Below are 19,136 nucleotides of genomic sequence, written 5' to 3'. Positions count from 1 at the left end.
AGCCCACCCCTGTTTTTCCTTCGTGATGGCCAGAACATCACCATAGTATGAGGCTACTTTCCTTCTTGTGAGAGCCCCACCATCAGCCTAACTGGCACCCTTCGCTAGTATTTAGCCTGTATTTCCTTCATTTCTAATTCTTTTTTTCTTTTTCTTTTTCTTTTTTGAGACGGAGTCTCGGTCTGTCGCCAAGGCTGGAGTGCAGTGGTGCCATCTCCTCTCACTGCAAGCTCCGCCTCCCGAGTTCACGCCATTCTCCTGCCTCAGCCTCCCGAGTAGCTGGGACTACAGGCGCCCGCCACTACGCCCGGCTAATATTTTGTATTTTTAGTAGAGATGGGGTTTCACAGTGTTAGCCAGGATGGTCTCGATCTCCTGACCTCGTGACCCGCCTTGGCCTCCCAAAGTGCTGGGATTACAGGCGTGAGCCACCGCGCTCTGCCCCTTCATTTCTTGTTCTTTCTATTAATTCTTAATATTGTCTCCTAAACGTGCAGAGACAAGCACACGTTTTAAAGGCTAAGGAGGTTGTAGGTAGCAGAAGGCTTTAAAAAGTAGCACCTTACTCCTCCACTGGATGGTTTGAGCTGCAGGGACAGCTGCTCTTTGGCCTTCAGCTGACCTCAGAAACTAGAAATATTTATTTCAGGCTCTGTCCCATTGGCCACTGTGGTCAGGGGTGGAAAGCACCTGCCAGGTGTTGCCCTGAGATTGACTGGGCTAACAAACTTTTCCACAAGCTTTGTGGTTGAACAGTAGCCCCCTCCTAACCCTCATCTTTCCTTGGCGTCCAAACTACAGCAGGTGTCGAGTGCCCCCTGGGTGCGAAGCTCGGTATTAGGCAAATAAGGGTGGTTGCTCTCCAAGGCGCTTAGCTGTCCCCTCTTCCCACTTTTTTTTTGTTCGAGACTGCGTCTCGCTTTGTCGCCAGGATGGGGTGCAGTGGCGCGCTCATAGTGGCTTACTTCAGCCTCGATCTCCGGGGCTCTGGTGACCCTCCCACCTCAGCCTCCAGAGTAGGTGGGACCACAGAAGCGCGCCACCACGCCTAATTTTTTGTACTTTATTTGCAGAGATGGGGTTTCATGTTGCCCAGACTGGTCTCGAATTCCTGGGCTCAAACGATCCGCCCGCCTCAGCCTCCCAAAGTGATAGGATTGCAGGCGTGACATGTCACTGCGCCCGACCAAGGCGCTTAGCTTTCTGTTGTTTTCACAACCACTTTCCTACCACTATCTACTGTTCCTATTTTACAAATGACAAAACTAACCGACAAAAGAGCACTGGACCGTGGGACCAGAGCACGTCCCTGTGGGGTAACCTTGAGCTGGTCGCTTGCCGAGGGTGGCAGCAGATGTCTGAAGCGTCTTCCAGTCCCAACACTCGACCTAACTCAGGGTCACCAGTGCTCAGCTGCGGCTGGAACTGGGTCTCGAAACTTGAAGGCCTTCTCTGCTACAGCCTTCGCTCCCGGGGGCAGAAAGAGGAAGTTTCTTAGCCGTGGGCACGCCAGCGCCTTCGCAGAGGACCAGGGCTTGAGGTCCTGCCCGGATGCTCAAGTTCCGACCTGAAATGAACTACGCGGTCCGGGAGGGGTCGCCTTGCTCCTCCGGAAGGCTTCCCCTTCAGCCAATCACCGTTCGCGGCTCGACCCCGTCGCCGGAAGGAGCCGTCGCCCCGAGCAACTACAACGTCCGGCTTTCTGAGTTGGGTGGCGGGAAAGGCGATGAGTAAAGGCCGGGCAGAAGCTGCGGCGGGAGGTAACGGCGGCGTGGGCGCGGGGAAGACCTGGGAGGGTAGTGGGTGAGGAGGTCGGTTGAGTGGCCCCCTCCCCTGCCTTTCTCTCCGTAGCCGCCGGGATCCTCCTGAGGTACCTGCAGGAGCAGAACCGGCCCTACAGCGCCCAGGATGTGTTCGGGAACCTGCAGCGGGAACACGGACTGGGCAAGGCGGTGAGGACCCTCTCCCGGGATTCCCTCTCCGTCGGACTCCCTGGATTCAGGCTGGGGTCGTGCCCTTTGGAGCCTTGGGCGTTTTCCACATCACTGGCTGGATTTCCCCAGACCCAGGCCCAGACTCCTCTGATTGCCCCTTCTCTCTCCTCTGCCAGCTGGTGGTGAAGACGCTGGAGCAGCTGGCGCAACAAGGCAAGATCAAAGAGAAGATGTACGGCAAGCAGAAGATCTATTTTGCGGATCAGGTGAGGAGAACCTGCGCCGATTGTCACCCATGAGAGCCCGACAACAGGTGAAATCTATTCCTAGTGTGAACTCTTTTGGGGACAAGGCCCCCCATGGAAAACTCACCTGTCTTAGGCCACCATCCTTAAATCAAGGTGTGTACTCCTCTTGTTAGGATCCCAACTTCACGAGGTTTCCAGATTTACAATATGATGGATGACAGAAAATCCTGTATTGTTGCTACCAAGATCCATTTCCACTCGAAAGCTCTTATTCCTTATCCTCTAGATTAGCAACACCCTCCGCCAAATGATGTTCCTCCTGCGTCCATCCGATTCTCTAAACACACATATCAAATTTATATTCTCCAGCCCAGAACTCCAGCTGGAATCTGTCAGGCATTAATATCAGAGTCAAAAATGCCACAGTAGAATGCCTCATCTTCCCCCCACCCCGGCCTAGTTTCTTTCTAACGTTCTTCTCCCCTAATGGAATTACTCTTCACCAAAACCAGAAACTTGGGAGCAATTCTTGACTTCCTTTACTAGTCAACCATCAAGTCCAGCTGATTTTTCCGTTTTTTGTTTGTGTTTTTTATTTTTATAGAGATGGGTCTTACTATGCTGCCCAGGTTGGTCCGAACTCCTGGGCTCAAGTGATCCTCCTGTCTTGGCCTCCCAAAGTGCTGGGAGGACAGGCGTGAACCACAGAGCCTGGCTGATTTTTCCATTCTTGAATCCACTCTCCATCTGCCATGGTTGCTCTAGTTCACGCCCTCTTCATCTGTTGCAGCATCCTCCTAACAGATCTTGGCTCTTCAAACATATCTTAAACATTGCAGTCAGAATGATCTGTCTAAATAGATCTGGTCATGCACCTTCCCTATTTAAAACTCTTCAATGGCTCTCTAGTGCTGCAAAAAACATGTAAAAGGCACCAGAAGACGCCCCAGCCAGCCTCTGGCCTCACCAATCCTCATTATTTTTCTATCCATGAACACTAGACAATTCTGATGTGTTTTACTGCTCTGTCCTTTGCATGTTGTCTTCCCTGTACCTGCTTCTCTTCCTGGCCAGTTCTTTCTTTCCTTTAGGATTTCACTTAGACATCACCTTCTCCAGAAATCTTCCTTGAATGCTCCGAGCTAATTGTTTCTTTTTCAGGCCCTTACCTCTTTTTGTTATTGTTGTTGTTGTTGAGACGGAGTCTCGCTCTGTCACCCAGGCTGGAGTGCAGTGGCACAATCTCAGCTCACTACAAGCTCCACTCCCGTGTTCACGCCATTCCCCTGCCTTAGCCTCCTGAGTAGCTGGGACTACAGGCGCTTGCCACCAAGCCTAATTTTTTTTTTTTTTTTTTTTGGTATTTTTAGTAGAGATGAGGTTTCATTGTGTTAACCAGGATGGTCTCGATCTCCTGACCTCGTGATCCACCCACCTCGGCCTCCCAAAGTGCTGGGATTACAGGCGTGAGCCACCGTGCCCGGCCCTGGCCCTTACCTCTTTTAAGGCATGCTGTATTTTTTTTTTTGAGACAGACCTCTGTCCCCAGGTGGGTTCATGGGCAATCGGCTCACTGCCCCCCCTGCCTCAGCCTCTCCGAGTAGCTGGGACTACAGGCGCCCGCCACCACGCCCGGCTAATTTTTTTGTATTTTTGGTAGAGACGGGGTTTCACCGTGGTCTGGATCTCCTGACCTCGTGATCCGCCCGCCTCGGCCTCCCAAAGTGCTGGGATTACAAGCGTGAGCCACCGCGCCCGGCCATTACAATTATTTTTACTTGTCTCCTTTATTCAATTGAAGTTCCTCTAGGGCAGACCCCATTTCTCAATTCATTTTTATCTGATCAGCACCTCTGCGGTATCTAACATCCAGCAGATATTACTTGTTAAACTGAACCAAACCACTTTCAAGGCTAACTTTCCTAAAACAGGCTGCATTGTGTTACTCATCTAAAGATAATTCTCTAAAGGAGGGTTTGGCAAACTTTTTCTGCAAATGGCCAGACAGTATTTTTAGGCTTTGTGGGCCATATGTATCTCTTGTCATGGCTGGCTGTACAACTGCCACAACTACTCACCTCTGCCACTGTAGAACAGAAGCAGCTGTAGACTATGTAAATGAATGGGTGGGGCTATTTCAATAAAATTTTGTTTTAAAAAACATGCATCTGGCAGGATTTGGCTTGCTGGCCATAGTTTGCTGGCCTCTGCCCTATAGGTTCACCTTGCCCAAGTGTAGAGTCCAGACTGCACTGGTTGGCATACTTTTTCAACCTGCTCCCCATCAACAACTGATGTGACCTCCCCCACCCCCGCACTGATCCCCAGTGCAGTTCTTTTCTAGCAGTGGCCCCTCATGAGAGAAGCTTCTCAGACTTACTGGAATCCCTTATCTACATGGATCCCAAGGCCCAGCATAGTGGCTCATGCATGTAATCCCAGCACTTTGGGAGGCTGAGGTGGATGGATCACTTGAGCCCAGGAGTTTGAGACCAGCCTGGGCAACATGGTGAAATCCCTTCTCTACTAAAAATACAAAAATTAGCTGCGCTTGGTGGTGCGCACCTGTAATCCCAGCTACTCAGGAGGCAGAGGCATGAGAATTGCTTGAAGCCAGGAGGTGGAGGTTGCAGTCAGCCAAGAGTGCACCACTGCACTCTGGCCTGGGCGACAGAGAAAGAAAGAAAAGAAAAGAGGGAAGGAAGGGAGAAAGAGAGAGAGAGGGAAAGGGAGGGGAAAGGAGGGAGGGAGGGAGGAGAAAGGAAGGAAAGGAGGGAGAGAGGAAGGTGGAAAGAAGGATGGGAAGGAAGGACAGGAAGGAAGAAGAAAAGAAGTCCGTCCATCCCATCCATCATGCTTCTTCACCTGTCCAGTTTCTGTCTATTATGGAAACCCATGATCTAGGTTTCCCCACCGTGGGAACAATGTTACTTAACTGCTTCAGCTCAGGTAGTGGTTTTATCACTAAATGGGAACATTTCTGTCCTAATCAGTATCCTGTCAACCTAGCAGCTGCTTAAGGACAGGCATTAGATTTCAGCTTTTCTTTCCTACCTTTTTAGTGGGGCCGCTCCTTAACTGAAAACTATTTCTCAAAAGTACTCTCCCACTATTTCTGCAGACCCTCTGGAGAGTTTGGGGTGCAGCTGGTTCCTGAGCGTATCTAAATGCTGCCTTCCCAGGTGTGTGTTCCCGTCTTTGTGCCTCACAACAGTTCACTTGTATTTTCCCTCTTTGTCTGGCAGGACCAGTTTGACATGGTGAGTGATGCTGACCTTCAAGGCCTAGATGGCAAAATCGTGGCCCTCACTGCTAAGGTGCAGAGCTTGCAGCAGAGCTGCCGCTACATGGAGGCTGGTAGGACTGGGTAGCCCCTCAAAAGTGCCCATAGGCTTAGGGTTCATTCTCGAGGTCAGGAATTACTAAATGAATGGTTCAATGACTGCGGCATCTTGTTGCAGCTAAGATCCCTTTGCTGGGCTCCCTTAGGCATAAAAAGAAATGTAGGATAACTAATGGCTTTTGTGTACCAACAAATGGACAAGATACGCATTTGTTCTCCCCGCCACGATTATCAGTACACTGTCCCCCCATTTCCCTTTATTCCTGCTTCTTTAACTGGCTACGCCTAAGTGTTCAACCTCATACCCACGCTACTTGTAGATGGAGGAGAAAAGAAAATTAGAATAATAAATAATCCTGTAAGGCTTAAGTTTCCTGAGCATTTCCATGTGAGATGATAGATCCGGAGCAAGGTGGAACACCTCAGGGAGCACCCACTGGGAAAGACATAACTCCTTCCTCAGGGGTAGCAAGTGACCCCAGGGGGATGTGGTTTCAGAGCTCAAGGAATTATCTAGTGCCCTGACTACACCAGAGATGCAGAAAGAAATCCAGGAGTTAAAGAAGGAATGCGCTGGCTACAGAGAGAGATTGAAGAACATTAAAGCAGCTACCAATCATGTGACTCCAGAAGAGAAAGAGCAGGTGAGCTGGAAGGCTGGAGGACCGCTGTGCACGTCCAGAGTGAACATCAGGGCTGAGCCCCAGAAGGCTGCTGTGGTCCTGAGGAGTTAGAGGAACTTGCTTTTTCCTTCTAGGTATACAGAGAGAGGCAGAAGTACTGTAAGGAGTGGAGGAAGAGGAAGAGGATGGTAAGTGTGGGAACTCTGAGACAGGCCCTGGAGATGCTTTTGAAAATGGCAGGCACCAGATCAACTGCTACACAATATCAAACTGTGACAGGCAGTGCCCAGTGCTGCCCATCTGAAAATGGGTGGTTTTTCTTGTCAGGCTACAGAGCTGTCTGATGCAATACTTGAAGGATACCCCAAGAGCAAGAAGCAGTTCTTTGTAAGTGGTACTCTCTTCCTTCTTTGCTTCCCTGTGGTCTTATCCTGGTGACAGCTCATTCACTTGTCTCCCTGTCCCACAGGAGGAGGTTGGGATAGAGACGGATGAAGATTATAACGTCACACTCCCAGACCCCTGAGGGGCCCACGGTCGGGACTGGTGGGGACTGCAGGATATCAGAAGAGTGAGATGTCTTGGACTGGCTACCTTGTTTTTGGTTGGCTTTTGTTGTTGTTCCTGCTACTTTTCACCTTTAAGCAGAGCAGTCAGGAGACAGGCATAAACCAGAGCACTGGGTGGAGGATGAGGGCTGCTGGCTGGGGGTAGACCCAGCCCATTTCATTGTCTAAATTGCAGTAGCTTGAGGTTAACATTTAGATTTGGAACAGTGCTAAAGGAAAGCATTTGGCAATATTTATTATAATTTAATTTGATATAAAAATATTTAATTTCCTCTGGATAGTCAAACCTGCCAGATACCAAACCTGAGGAAGGCAGAAGTGAACTTGGAGAACTAGGGTAGAGAGAGGTTTCTATAAAACGAGCATTTGGAGGGCCCACAGCTTCACTCAGGACCTGCTGGGCTTGTATACCCCAGGAGCCCTTTTGAGTATCTTTTGTATGCTTTTCACCCCACCCCCCAAGTCCTGGGAGAAATGCAGGCAACACTGAGACATGGGAGAGGCCAAGATATGCTTGACAGAAAGGGTGATTTTGAGGCCCAGTTACTATTTCAAAATTGTAACCGTAGCAAAACTGCATTGCTATTTAGAAAAATAAAAAATTCCAATATGTAGTGCTGTGTTATACCTGCCTCTGCTGTGCAGCATCACAGCCTGTGGAAACCAGGAGGGCTTCCCTTACCACCCAGAGCAGAGGAGGAAGGTGATGGAATATGGGGTGAGGGGAGGAACCTGGTGGCCCCTCCCTGAGACGGCCAGAAAGCCCTTGGCCTCACCTGGGACTGACCAGGCAGCCCCAGTCTAGGCACAAGGTGCCCTTTCACCCTTCATGGCTGTGGGAATATTTCCTCTTACTCTTTTTCTCCCATACAGCTACTGCCAAAATGCCTAAACTTGGGCCAAATGTTGCCCAAGAGACCAAAACAGAGGAAAACAGTTTCCAAATCTATGTAGATCATGAGCAGAAATCTGAGGCTTGAAGAAAGGGCTGAGAGGGCAGGAGCTCTTTGGGGTGTCCAGAGCAGACTTCCATCCCAAGGACTTCCATGGAGTGGGGGGAAGGCTGGGTAGGTTTGAGTTTTATCGTCAATATAATAAATTAATCAGAAGCTTTCACAAAACAAATACTGCAGCTCCGCTGAAGATAAAATGGGGCTGGGAAAACCAAACACCAAGTAGAAACCAGCTGACCAGCGTGAGGTGTTGTAGTCCAATCACCCGGGCCCAGCAGTTCAGTGGCCAAGTAGAGATTCAAGGGCCTCTTGTTGGCTGTTCTGCAGGTTTCCAAGAACCGGTCAGTAAAGCTGGTTTTTCAATTGGTGCAGGACGCCAATCACAATCTCCCGCAGGGTCTGGCAAGGGCAGCAGAGGAAGAAATAGACAATGCCCAGGTCAGCGCAGAGTAGTTTCCAAGATGCCTGCCTAGATCAGCCATGTACTTTAGAAAAGTGCTTTAAAAATAGCCCCCCGGGGGGCCAGGTGTGGTGGTTAACGCCGATAATCCCAGCACTTTGGGAGGCCAAGGCGAGTGGATCACCTGAGTTTCAAGACCAGCCTGGCCAACATAGTGAAACCCCGTCTCTATTAAAAATACAAAAATTAGGTGTGGTGGCACATGCCTGTAATCCCAGCTACACAAGAGGCTGAGGTACGAGAATCGCCTGAACCCAGGAGGTGGAGGTTGCAGTAAGCTGAGATCACACCACTGCACTCCAGCCTCGGTGACAGACTCCATCTCAAAAAAAAAAAAAAAAGTCCCCAGGAAGTACTGATGTCTGCAGTTTAATTTGAGGTGCTCCTGAAGCAGGATGGAGAGACGGAAATACAATACAATGTTTCGGTAAAATTTAGGGAGTGGGTATACGAGTGTTCACTGTGAACTCCTCTCAACATCGCAATATGTTTAATGTGTTTCACAATAAAAATGTTGGGAAACGAGGCCGGGCACGGTGGCTTATGCCTGTAATCCCAGCACTTTGGGAGGCTGAGGCGGGTGGATCACAAGGTCAGGAGATCAAAACCATCCTGGCTAACACGGTGAAACCCCGTCTTACTAAAAAATACAAAAAATTGGCCAGGTATGGTGGCACACGCCTGTAGTCCCAGCTACTCAGGAGGCTGAGGCAGGAGAATGGCGTGAACCCAGGAGATGGAGGTTGCAGTGAGCCGAGATTGTGCCACTGCACTCCAGCCTGGGTGACAGAACGAGACTCCCATCTCAAAAAAAAAAAAAAGTTGAGAAACCAACAAGAAATCTCAGACACAAGTTTAAAGCCTCAGAAAAAGCAACCAGACTTTAATTAGAAGACTCAGTGCAATACCATTAGCACATCTCCATTGTAAATAAATTTTTAAAAAGCTTTTGGGGCAACTACTTTAGTGGGCCTGAAGGTAGTGCGTTTCCAATTCGGCTGCAGATGCCTGGGGCTTCCATACCGGGGCAGCGCTAACATGGGCTAGACAAAAGCCAAGAGCTGGACTTGACATTGAGCTCACATCACACTTGCAGAATGAAACCATAACATGAAGATGTGGGTTAGACAGCAAAGAAAAGGGAAAATACCAGGGCCCTGAAAGCTGTAGAAATGCCCTTAAGATCTAAAAGCAACTGCCATGCTTTTCCCAACAGCTGATTGCTTGGGCCACTTTGCTTGACGGTAGAGAAAACTGCAGACCCTGTGCCTATTGTTGCCCCATACCTGAGGCTTACAGTGCTCCTCAATCCAGCTGAAGACACAGGCTGACAGCTCCTGGAAGCTGGCCACTGAGATGGAGGCATTGAAGGACTGGAACAGGGAATCCATGATGCCTTGAAACACGTTGAACTTGACCTGGTCAGAGACCTGGTCCTCCCCTTCATGGGGGTTGTCCTGGTGTGCCTTCACAATCTGCTCATAGTTCCTAAAAGCATGCAGGCCAGGGCTGAGGTGCTGCAGCAGCTCCACCCACCCAAGAAGAATGACGGGACTATCCTGTGTACTCCCAGGAATGGCAGCCCCAGAGAGCTTCTGGGTGGGGTTCAGTATCAGGGAGATACTGCTTCCAGGCCAGGAATGGTGGACCTCTCTCTCCAACCTTCCTTACATTAATCCAACAGGCATTTCCTGAGTGTCTGCCATGTGTAAGGACAGTTAGGGATACACAGTCTAGCTCAGGAACTGAGAGTATTATCTGTACTGTAGTAACTGATGTGGCCTTTGAACAAGGGAGGGTGTGCAATGAAGCTGCCTCAGAAGCTCTGGCTCCCCCCATTCAGCACCCCTCTTACACTTTCATGATCTTTAGGGCCGTGACATCCTTGCGTAACGTGGACACCTCCTCCTCCTGCTTTTTCTTCTCCTTGTGCAAAAACTGAATGTAGTCAATGGCTAGGGTGGGGGCAAGAAAAGAGGACAGGTACAGAAGTATTCTCAACCAAGAAGATAAGGCTGACTCTGTTCCCCTTCCCCCAGACCCCAACTATCCCATGGCAATCACCACACCAAGGCCGAGCCATGGGTGGGTAGGAGGCGCTGGCCTCTTCACAGCCCCTCCAGTGCTTTCCCTAGCCGTACTCTTTTGTAGAACGATGGCTTTGCTGAGCTTTTGGGAGCCAATGGAGAAGTCCTGCTGCTGGCAAGTGGGGACGATGGTCTGAAGGTCATCATAGCCTCTCTGTGGAGACAGCAGGGGAAATGGGTTCTTTAACCCTGAGAGATTAAAGCAAAATGGCACAAAGTTCCTCCACGACACCAAGTTCTATGCTCACAAACTCAACAGGGTGGGAAGGCTGCAAGGGAGGTGTTTGTGCCTGGGACTATACTACCTGCCCACCCCCTAGGGTGCCTGGGACTGTCTGAGAGGGTCAGGGCACAGGGAAGCTGAACTATGCAGGGCCCTCCTGCACTGGCTGAGGCGCAGGCCTCCCTGGTCACCTTGATGGCGTCCCTCCTCTTCTGCTCAGCCTGAGTGTGTGCGCGCCGCCGCCGGTCTTTGTAGGACTCCTTGTAGGCCTCTTGGTGGTAATCACTGTCCTCGTCATCTACGCTCAGAGATGGGGGCAGGGAGAGGTCATCTTGGGGCCCAGTGGGGTCCAGCTAGCCCACTTTTCCCCAGCTGGGAAGAACCTGGTGTCCAGAGAAGGCAGATAGACAGAAGAACCTAATGTTCCAGATGAGGTGAAAGATGGTGAGACCCTGTGTCTGATACTTTGGCTCCAGCACCCCTGTGTGGATGGCTGGGGCTTCCCTGTCTAGGAAAGGTACTACAATTATGACATATCTGAGCCCCCCGAGGTGGGGGGGGAGGTTACTGCCTACCTGTGTTGGGGACAGAAGAGGCACTGGTGGAACCGATGCTATTAGCTCTGGACACTACACTCCCCTTGCGGGTGCTTTCTACAAAAAGCCCTGGAAAAGAGAGGCCCCAATCACTAAGGGGTGGGGTGGGGAACACTGCCAGACCCTCAGACACCTGTAGGACACAATGGCTTATATTTATTTATTTTTTTTGAGACGGAGTCTCACTCTGTCACCCAGGCTGGAGTGCAGTGGCGCGATCTCGGTTCACTGCAAGCTCCGCCTCCCAGGTTCACGCCATTCTCCTGCCTCAGCCTCCAGAGTAGCTGGGACTACAGGCGCCCGTCACCACGCCTGGCTAATTTTTTTGTGTTTTTTAGTGGAGACGGGGTTTCACCGTGTTAGCCAGGATGGTCTCCGTCTCCTGACCTCGTGATCCGCCTGCCTCGGCCTCCTCAAGTGCTGGGATTACAGGCGTGAGCCACCGCGCCCGGCCACACAATGGCTTTCTTAAATGCTGACCTCTTCCCTTCAACCCAAAGCCAACCATACTTGGTCCCCCACTTCCTGCCAGACCACGCTGAAGTGCTCTGCTCCCTAGTGTCTACACTGCTCCATAGGCTGCATGATACCCCCTGGCTCACAAACGGGCATCTGGCCGTGATGAGGGTGTGAGTGATCAGCTGCCACTAGTTCCACCACTTCCCTGTTCCAGAGCAGAGGGAACTAGGTGTCACCCTCAGTTGTTTTCTGCCCTTGTCCTTCAGCTCCTACTGTCTCAAGCCAGGAACTCTGCTCAGGGACAGTGGACTGTGCTCAGGCGTGGTTGGCAACGCCACAAGAATCTAGAGAGCCTGGGCGGGAGTGTCCCTCTAGAGCTTAAGATGGGGCAGCTACTCACCGGGGTCGAGGCTGTTGTCGCTGTAGGCATACTCCACCTGCGGCACAGAGCACGGGAAGAGCCTGTCAGACCTCCGCCCCTGGGGGGAGGCGCCCCTTCCACTGCAGGCACGCACAGCGCGCCCCCCATTCCGGGAAGGCGCGTCTGTCACCCTGCGCGCGCACGCACACACACACAGCCCGGGGTGCGCGGGCAGGTTAATGAGTCCCCCGAGACTGGCACAGGCTAGGCCCTGCGAGCGCCTCCCCTGTGTATGATCCTTTCCGCCCCTACTCCACCCCAGTCCCCCGTTCCCCCGACTCGCGCGCACACGCCTCGTTTGTCTCCCCACCTTGGCACACGCGGGGTGAGAGCTGTCTTCTCTGCAGCCCCGGGGCCCGGAGAGCGTGGGGGACTTTGGGAACAGGAGGGAAGCCCCTCGTCTTCCGGCCCCCCTACGTGCACGAGCGCGACCCGCCCTCCCCTCGCCGGCGTGCGCGCCCACGGGGCTTGCCTTGACCCAAGGGTCCTCGGGAGAGGCGCCCGGCTCCGTCATCTTGTACCCACCGGACCGGAAACGAGCCAGCGGGCGGGCCCCCTGCGGCGAGGAAGCGGGTGGTGTGCCCACGTGACCCGCGCCCGCCAATCCGCGACCGAGAGGTGGGGCAGGGCGAGAGCATCGCGCATGCGCAGCCCAAAGACTTTTTCTCCACGGTTCCAGCCGTCAAAGCCCGGAGCTTGGCCTGGCGCCAGCCTCCTTCGGAACTGCTCACCGCCGTGCCTGCCCTCCCCGGGTTAGGCACTGGAATGGCGGCGACATGAAGCGCGTTTTGTAAGATGGAGTCCCCTCAATTGGCTTGTCAGCACACCGCCGCAGGTAGTGTGTGCACGCGCACTGTCCGGCCGGCCGGCTCCCCACGCTACCCTGCGGGGGGCCTCCCCGCGCTCACCGGACCTGCACTGCTGGCCGGTGTGTCAGGAGCCGGGCAGAGAAGCCCCCAGCCACATCGTCCGACCCCACCAGGCTGCAAGCTCTGTGACGGCAGAGGCCCCGCCTGGCGCGTGGAAGGCTGATCTTCCAACACCCAACCCAGTGTCTGGCAGGATGCACGTGGAGAATGAACCCTTGCAAAGAACCTGCTAGCTAGGTCATGCGGCCTCTCATATTAAAAATAAAACAAAAACAAAAAAACACGGCAGTACCTAGAAAGTCTACACCTTACTCAGAAGCACACAGCTGGTCAGTGGGAGGGCCAAAGCCCACCTGTGGCTAGCCTCAAAGGCCATCCTCTTAACCACTGCATTGCCCAGGCTTCCAGCTCAGGCCTGGGCCCTGCACTTGTGGCTTAAGGATCCCAAAGACACTTAGGAGCATTGGAGCAGGAAGCAGACACCATACAGGCAACACCTGGGAACATTCACCTTTAATTCTGTTACAGGTTCAAGTATTTGTGCTGGCCCTAGTCAGCTGTGGGTAAGAGTCACCCATGGGCAAGAGTGGGGAGGGGCCTGCTCCTCCATGAACCACATCCTCAGTGTTGGCCAAATACCAGTGTGTTGGGTAGGCTTCCTGTGTCCACCAGGCCTGGTCATGTCCTGCACAGCATAGCTTGGACCTCTGGGCCTGAACCAGGGTGAGCATCAAGGCCCCCATTTCTCCTCACCACGGGGTCGCTTGTCAGCTCCAGGGGCCAGTCTGGCCCCACTGAGAACTTTTCAGTCGAGGGCCTGATGAGTCTTGGGAATGCGCTTCTGCAGGAGGGCCCAGGCTTTCTCCACCTTCAGACAGGCCAGGATGTTGGGAGGAAGAGAGGGCAGGGTCAGGCAGTACCCACTGGAGACTCCTTCCCCACAACCTGGCCTTGCCCTGGGCACCAACCTGGCGCTGGGTGATATGCGGCTCCCACAAGGTGCTGAGCACCACGTGGCTCTGTTCCACAAGCTGCTGCCCGCTCATCTGGCTCTGCAGCCGGCTTTGAGCCGCGGCTTCACTCAGGCCATCCCTCTCCACAATGCGTCTTACAGCCTGAGCACAGACGAGACATTTGTCAGGAAGAATTCTGGCTCACAGGATAGGATCTGCAGTATGGATGGCGGGGGGGTGTGGGGCGAGATACCTCAGTCTCAGGGATGACAACAGTCCACACCTCATGGACCAGGTTCTGCCAGCCGGCTTCAAGCAGCACAGCGGCATCAATCACGCACACACGCTTTCCTGTGGGGAGACCCATCACCGCCAACAGTGCCGACGCTCTCCCAGGCAGGGCGCACGAAACACAGTTCCAGGGTGAGCAGACAGTCCCACGTGGGGCAGGGAAGCTCCCAGGGGAAGAATCAGCTTAACTGTCCCCTTGGCTGCTCCCATCCTCCCTCCCACTCACCCTCAGTCACAGCCCGATCCATCTCCTCTCGGGCCAGCTTTGCGATAATTGGCCACATAATGTCCGTGAGTATCTTCAGCTGCTTCTGGGGAGAGGAACAGAGGGCAGCGGTTACCTTCTCTAGAAGCAGCAGTCAGCCCGAGCAAGGTGGTGTTGGGAACAGATCAATGGAATTGGCATTCTGGGCCAGACCAGAGAGGTCCACCGGACCCTGACCCCTGGGTCCAGTAGCGGCTTAGGAGCCCTTAGGAAGTTATTGTTTACCTTATTCCCAAACACCCGGCTGCCTAGGACCTTCCTGTTGATGATGCCATCTTTATGGAGAATATCTGGACAACAGAGACAGACAACTGAGCACAGAGGCCTGGCTAGCTCCTCACTCCAGGCCACTTTCAGCCTTCCCCAATTATTACCTGTTCCAAAGGCCTCCACCACAGGCTGGTAGGCAGGGCCACCTGGGGCATAGGCCCGATGACCCAGGTGGTCACTGTCAATGACAAACGCCCCCAGGCCCTTCAGTCGCTGAGCTATTGAGCTCTTCCCAGAGCCACTGATGCCAGTCAGCCCAATTACATAGAGACACGTGGGGAGCTCTGGCCTTTCCTGGGGGTAGGTGAAAGGGAACCCACAGTTACTGGGGCCCTCAGCCTCATGCCTGGGGCTGAGCCCGTCAGCTTCTACTCTCCAGCATTGCCAGGACACCCAAGCAGGAGAGGAGGAGGGAGAGGAGCTTACATATGGAGGCCGAAGCAGGTTTCCCAACATTCGCTGGCGGAAGCTGGAGGAGCTGACTTTGTCCTCTTCATTCTCTGTATGTCTGAGGTCCTTCAGCAGCTGGATCTGGTACAAGGCAAGCTCCTCCAGGTCCTGGGGTAAAGAGGAAAGGGTGAAAAGAGGGAAGGATGGAGTGAGAGGAAGACCCTAATATCCAACCGGCCCCCCTATCCTCCCCTTCCTACCCAGGCTCCTCCTCCAACTCAGCGGGCAAACTGAGAACCAGTTCCTCTTTGCTTCTTCCCACCACGCTGAGCCCCCACTTCTCTCCTCTGGGGCCATGGTACTTCCAACAGCCCCCTCAAAATGGCCTTCCCCGTCCCCCATCCACTCCCTCTGACAGTCTCCCTCAGGGGTTACATTCTCAAGGCGGAAGCGGTTGACGGCCATCCCCCCACGATAGGTCTCCTCGCTGACCACCAGGAACTCCAGGGAGGGGTCAGAGCCAGCGGGCCCATAGGGGTCCAGCAGGGGGATGACATCAAAAGTCAAGGAGGGCTTGATGTCCACCAGGAACTCACTCAGATGTTCCACACGTTCTGTATAAGGTTGGAGCAGCTCAGGGAGCAACTTGCCTGGGGAAAGAGTCCAGAAGAACAGTGAGAGCTTTTTATTGGGGAGGAGAGTATGGGCCAGTTTGGGAAAAAGTGTCCCTAAGTACAGTATCCCCAGAGGGGGGTGGCAGAAAGGGTTCAACTGGTAAGGCCTATGGTGATGGTGAGGGGAGCATGAAGGTGAAGAAACAGGCAAGCACGATAGTCACTCCAAGGGCTGGCATGTGTCCAGAGAATAAGCCACCAGGAAACCACTCCAGAGAACGAGCAGTGCCAGAGGGCATCAGAGGCAGATGGAAAATTCCAAGATCCATGCCATGCTTGAGTTTCCTCCTCCTGTCTGTGGCACTGCTACCTGCAGCTCATTCACCCATTCATTCCCAGTGTCTCACTAGGGTGTATCACCTGGAAAACTTGCTAAAGTGCAGATCCCTTTGCTTCACATTTGGGGTATTCTGATTGAGTGGTGACTGGACCACATGCCGAGAAAGCTGTTCATTTGACAAAATGTCCTTAGCACCAACTGAGTGTCAACCACTGTGACATTTGGGAAGGGTGGGAAGTAATGAATGGCCCTACCCTTCCTTGATCTCGACATTAAGGTCGGGGGTGGGGAGATTTGGGGATCCTCCCCCCTAGTCCAGGGTCCCTCTCACTCACTCTTCAACAGATCTTTGTCTGCTACTCCCACCACAAGCTGCTCCTGGGCCAGGATGCACGCGACACTGAGCAACACCTTGTGGGCGTTGTGCAGGCGGTCAAACGTGCCACCGACAGCGCCACGGTAGTAGCCACGCACCGGCTGCTTTGGAGACCTGGCCACGGGGGAAGCTGGCCTGATCGTGGAGGGTAAGGGGACATCCAGGGGCTCCACGGGCACTTCTCCTATCCCATAATCGGGGTATAGCAGCACCGAGGCCAGTCGCGGACAACAGCTGTAACAGCTGGTGGCGTAACGCACTAGCTGCTGTTTGACTGGGTTGTACTGGCTTCCATCCAGGGTCTGGAAGTCTGTCAACACGACTTCTGGCGGGTGGGCGAGATTCTGGACTGAGGTGGGCAGGGGAGGGAGAAAGGTGCTCTTGGTTCGGATATTGGTTAGTAGGATTCTGACATCCAGGTGCCTGTGGACGTCGGCGCCAGCATAGAGGTGCGTGATGAAATCAAGAACCTCAAACGTGGCCTGCACGGGGCTGGACTGGGGCTGAGCCGGGCCCTCCAGGCTCATGCCCGGCTGCAGGTGTACATAGAGTGTGTGATTCACCAGCCGGGCCGCCGAGGTCAGGATGGGGGCCAGACGAGGAGCCAGGGAGGCCAGCGGCGTCGTCAGCACCAGGAGACCCGACCGGAATACGGCCATGCTGCCCAGGCCTGCGGACAGTCAGGGAGACGAGGCGACGGTGACTGAAGGGCCTGCGGCCGAGGCAGAGGCCTGTACCGGGACTTGGACCCCAGAGAAGGAGACCTGGAGCAGGGACGGGGTTTCAGTGCTGATCGACAGGAGCCGGGGGAGGGGACGGGGCCTGGTAGACGGCGCCTCAGGGCTGTGTTCTAAGCCTTGGTGTCCTCATTTCTCAGACGGGGCGGTGACTTCGCTGAACTGAGTCGAAATCCTGGGAAAGGGGAACTGGACAGGAACCCTTGTCAAAGGGCTGGGGATCCAAAAATCCTGGGCCCTCTTGCTAAGCTGCACCAGGGTCTTCAAGGAATCGAAGAGGGTGGCTAAAGGGGGACGCTCAAGCTCACGTCGGTCCCCTACTCACTGAAACCTCAAGGCTTGGGTCCACTTGCACCACCGCGGAGGCTTCCCCGCCTGCAACCCGGAAGCACTAACGGAGAAACCGCAACTCGGAACTACGGAAACTGAGGAAGATCAAATGTCTCGACTTCGCTTCAGCGCGGGATTCTCGCGAGATTTCCAGTGGCAAGGGCTGCGTCCTGCTAATGGGGCGGGGCTGATCCCGAAGGCTCTGGGAGTGGGTGAAACCTTGCTCCGGATCGGACCCCCGCTGGGACCGGGCGGAGAGAGGCAAGGCAGGTTTCAAAGCCCATTTCACAGATTCCCTTCTGGCCTAATGAGGAGAGATTAGTTTCAGCCAGGCCACCCAAGAGGCATCGGCAAAGCCAGAACTAACCAGATTTCCTTCATTCCAGGGACGGAGGTGGGGATCACAGGGCTGCGCTGTATTAGCCCTCCTAGTACCATCTCAGTCCGAGGATCCTGACGTGGGAGGCTACTGGACAGGTCTGTCCACGTACCCATTTCACAGATGGAAAAACTGAGGCCTTCTGTGTACCTGGCTGCTGTAGGAGGCTCTCGCACCACCCAGATCCTCTGATGCGCTTGTTTGCGGGGTCTCTGTGGACAGGAGAAAAAGGCAAAGGCTGATTGGGCGCGGTGGCTCACGCCTGTAATCCCAGCACTTTGGGATGCCGAGGCGGGCAGATCATCATCATCTGAGGTCGGGAGTTCGAGACCAACCTGACCAACATGGAGAAACCTCGTATCTGCTAAAAATACAAAATTAAACGGGTGTGGTGGCGCATGGCTGTAATCCCAGCTACTCAGAAGGCTGAGGCAGGAGAATCGCCTGAACCCGTGGGCAGAGGTCGCGATGAGCCGAGATTGTGCCATTGCACCTCCAGCCTGGGCAACAAGAGCGAAACTCCCGGCCGGGCGCCGTGGCTCACGCCTGTAATCCCAGCACTTTGGGAGGCCGAGGCGGGCGGATCACGAGGTCAAGAGATCGAGACCATCCTGGCTAACACGGTGAAACCCCGTCTCTACTAAAAATACAAAAAAAAATTAGCCGGGCGTGGTGGCGGGCGCCTGTAATCCCAGCTACTCGGGATGCTGAGGCAGGAGAATGGCGTGAACCCGGGAGGAAGAGCTTGCAGTGAGCCGAGATCACACCACTGCACTCCAGCCTGGTCGACAGAGTGAGACTCCGTCTCAAAAAAAAAAAAAAAAAAAAGCGAAACTCCCTCTGAAAAAAAAAAAAAAAGAAAGAAAAGAAAAAAGAAAAAGGCAAGGGCTGGATACCTAGTGTGGAGATTTACTGCGAAGCTAATGGGCGCTCGAAAGGCTGAGTGTGGAGGGGAAGCCAGGTTGCTATTAGAATACATCTCAGGTAAGTTGTCCATGAAGATCAAAAGGCAGAGAAACCAATCTCCAAGATTCCAGTAACGTGCCGTGGTTTATTTTCCGGAACTTAAAAAAAAAAAAACTCACTTTTATATGTAATTTTGTGTTTATCTTTTGTATTCTTGAAGAGGGTCTCCAAAAGCAAATAAGCCCCCAGCCCCACAAAGCCTGGGCTTATAATGGAGAAGAGGAGATGCTATTTTAGATAAGGTGATTCAGGAAAACAGCAAAGACCTGGAGGAAGAGATAGAGTCAAGGAGGGAAAAGTTGTAGAGCCACAAAGGTGTTAAGGGACCAAGCTTCTCACAGGAGACATAAGTTAGATTTAAAGATAGGGTCTGATTTGAAGATGCAAACAGCAAAGGCTGCCAGGGAATGTCCCAAGACATCTGGACACACAGTCTGACA

At 53.4% G+C, this 19,136-nt stretch overlaps 3 protein-coding genes across 9 annotated transcripts; 1 reads left to right on the top strand and 2 right to left on the bottom strand.

Annotated features, from left to right (window-relative positions):
• The first annotated feature begins 1,488 nt into the window (after nt 1-1,488).
• Nucleotides 1,489-7,331, top strand: PSMC3IP (PSMC3 interacting protein). The gene is made up of 8 exons (XM_032163693.2): nt 1,489-1,760; nt 1,852-1,952; nt 2,111-2,200; nt 5,428-5,539; nt 6,024-6,169; nt 6,283-6,336; nt 6,476-6,535; nt 6,618-7,331. Exons 1-8 carry the CDS (start codon nt 1,727-1,729, stop codon nt 6,672-6,674), a joined length of 654 nt encoding a protein of 217 aa, XP_032019584.1. The 5' UTR covers nt 1,489-1,726; the 3' UTR covers nt 6,675-7,331.
• Nucleotides 6,928-12,868, bottom strand: MLX (MAX dimerization protein MLX). Of its 5 annotated transcripts, none has more exons than XM_058445606.1 (8): nt 12,442-12,868; nt 11,896-11,932; nt 11,016-11,105; nt 10,632-10,738; nt 10,272-10,371; nt 9,986-10,085; nt 9,417-9,618; nt 6,928-8,069 (listed from the first exon to the last, which is right to left on the bottom strand). In XM_058445606.1, exons 1-8 carry the CDS (start codon nt 12,559-12,561, stop codon nt 8,013-8,015), a joined length of 813 nt encoding a protein of 270 aa, XP_058301589.1. In that variant the 5' UTR covers nt 12,562-12,868; the 3' UTR covers nt 6,928-8,012. The 5 variants fall into 5 exon arrangements, with proteins under 5 accessions (XP_058301589.1, XP_032019579.1, XP_032019582.1 ...); XM_032163688.2 differs by having other exon boundaries at nt 12,227-12,576; XM_032163691.2 differs by having other exon boundaries at nt 12,389-12,576.
• Nucleotides 12,869-13,286: 418 nt separating this feature from the next.
• Nucleotides 13,287-17,455, bottom strand: COASY (Coenzyme A synthase). Of its 3 annotated transcripts, XM_032163686.2 has the most exons (10): nt 17,347-17,450; nt 16,244-16,954; nt 15,390-15,604; nt 14,991-15,122; nt 14,669-14,858; nt 14,520-14,584; nt 14,256-14,340; nt 13,992-14,089; nt 13,754-13,900; nt 13,287-13,653 (listed from the first exon to the last, which is right to left on the bottom strand). In XM_032163686.2, the coding sequence occupies exons 2-10, from the start codon at nt 16,941-16,943 to the stop codon at nt 13,591-13,593; spliced, it is 1,695 nt and encodes a 564-aa protein (XP_032019577.1). In that variant the 5' UTR covers nt 16,944-16,954; nt 17,347-17,450; the 3' UTR covers nt 13,287-13,590. The 3 variants fall into 3 exon arrangements, with proteins under 3 accessions (XP_032019577.1, XP_032019576.1, XP_032019578.1); XM_032163685.2 differs by having other exon boundaries at nt 16,244-17,450; XM_032163687.2 differs by lacking the exons at nt 13,287-13,653; nt 13,992-14,089 and having other exon boundaries at nt 13,777-13,953; nt 16,244-17,455.
• Between the last annotated feature and the right edge of the window lie 1,681 nt (nt 17,456-19,136).

Source organism: Hylobates moloch, unplaced genomic scaffold (assembly GCF_009828535.3).
Source record: "Hylobates moloch isolate HMO894 unplaced genomic scaffold, HMol_V3 SCAFFOLD_10, whole genome shotgun sequence".
In the NCBI taxonomy this organism is placed as follows: Eukaryota; Metazoa; Chordata; class Mammalia; order Primates; family Hylobatidae; genus Hylobates; species Hylobates moloch.
The sequence above is the reverse complement of the archived record's forward strand: the minus strand, read 5'-3'. Positions and strand labels throughout refer to the sequence as shown.

What these genes read in the sequence shown, in the direction of transcription:
- COASY (XM_032163685.2), bottom strand. Translation starts at nt 16,943, where the DNA reads ATGGCCGTATTCCGGTCGGGTCTCCTGGTGCTGACGACGCCGCTGGCC. An exon ending in ACCGCTTCCGCCTTGAGAAT is followed by an intron (nt 15,123 to 15,389) that starts GTAACCCCTGAG and finishes TCTTTACCCCAG; the next exon opens with GACCTGGAGGAGCTTGCCTT. An exon ending in GGTGGAGGCCTTTGGAACAG is followed by an intron (nt 14,585 to 14,668) that starts GTAATAATTGGG and finishes TCTGTTGTCCAG; the next exon opens with ATATTCTCCATAAAGATGGC.
- MLX (XM_032163688.2), bottom strand. Translation starts at nt 12,430, where the DNA reads ATGACGGAGCCGGGCGCCTCTCCCGAGGACCCTTGGGTCAAGGCAAGC. An exon ending in AGCCATCGTTCTACAAAAGA is followed by an intron (nt 10,086 to 10,271) that starts GTACGGCTAGGG and finishes CCCCCACCCTAG; the next exon opens with CCATTGACTACATTCAGTTT. An exon ending in GCCCTAAAGATCATGAAAGT is followed by an intron (nt 9,619 to 9,985) that starts GTAAGAGGGGTG and finishes GCATGCTTTTAG; the next exon opens with GAACTATGAGCAGATTGTGA.
- PSMC3IP (XM_032163693.2), top strand. Translation starts at nt 1,727, where the DNA reads ATGAGTAAAGGCCGGGCAGAAGCTGCGGCGGGAG. An exon ending in AACACGGACTGGGCAAGGCG is followed by an intron (nt 1,953 to 2,110) that starts GTGAGGACCCTC and finishes CTCCTCTGCCAG; the next exon opens with CTGGTGGTGAAGACGCTGGA. An exon ending in AGAGCAAGAAGCAGTTCTTT is followed by an intron (nt 6,536 to 6,617) that starts GTAAGTGGTACT and finishes CCTGTCCCACAG; the next exon opens with GAGGAGGTTGGGATAGAGAC.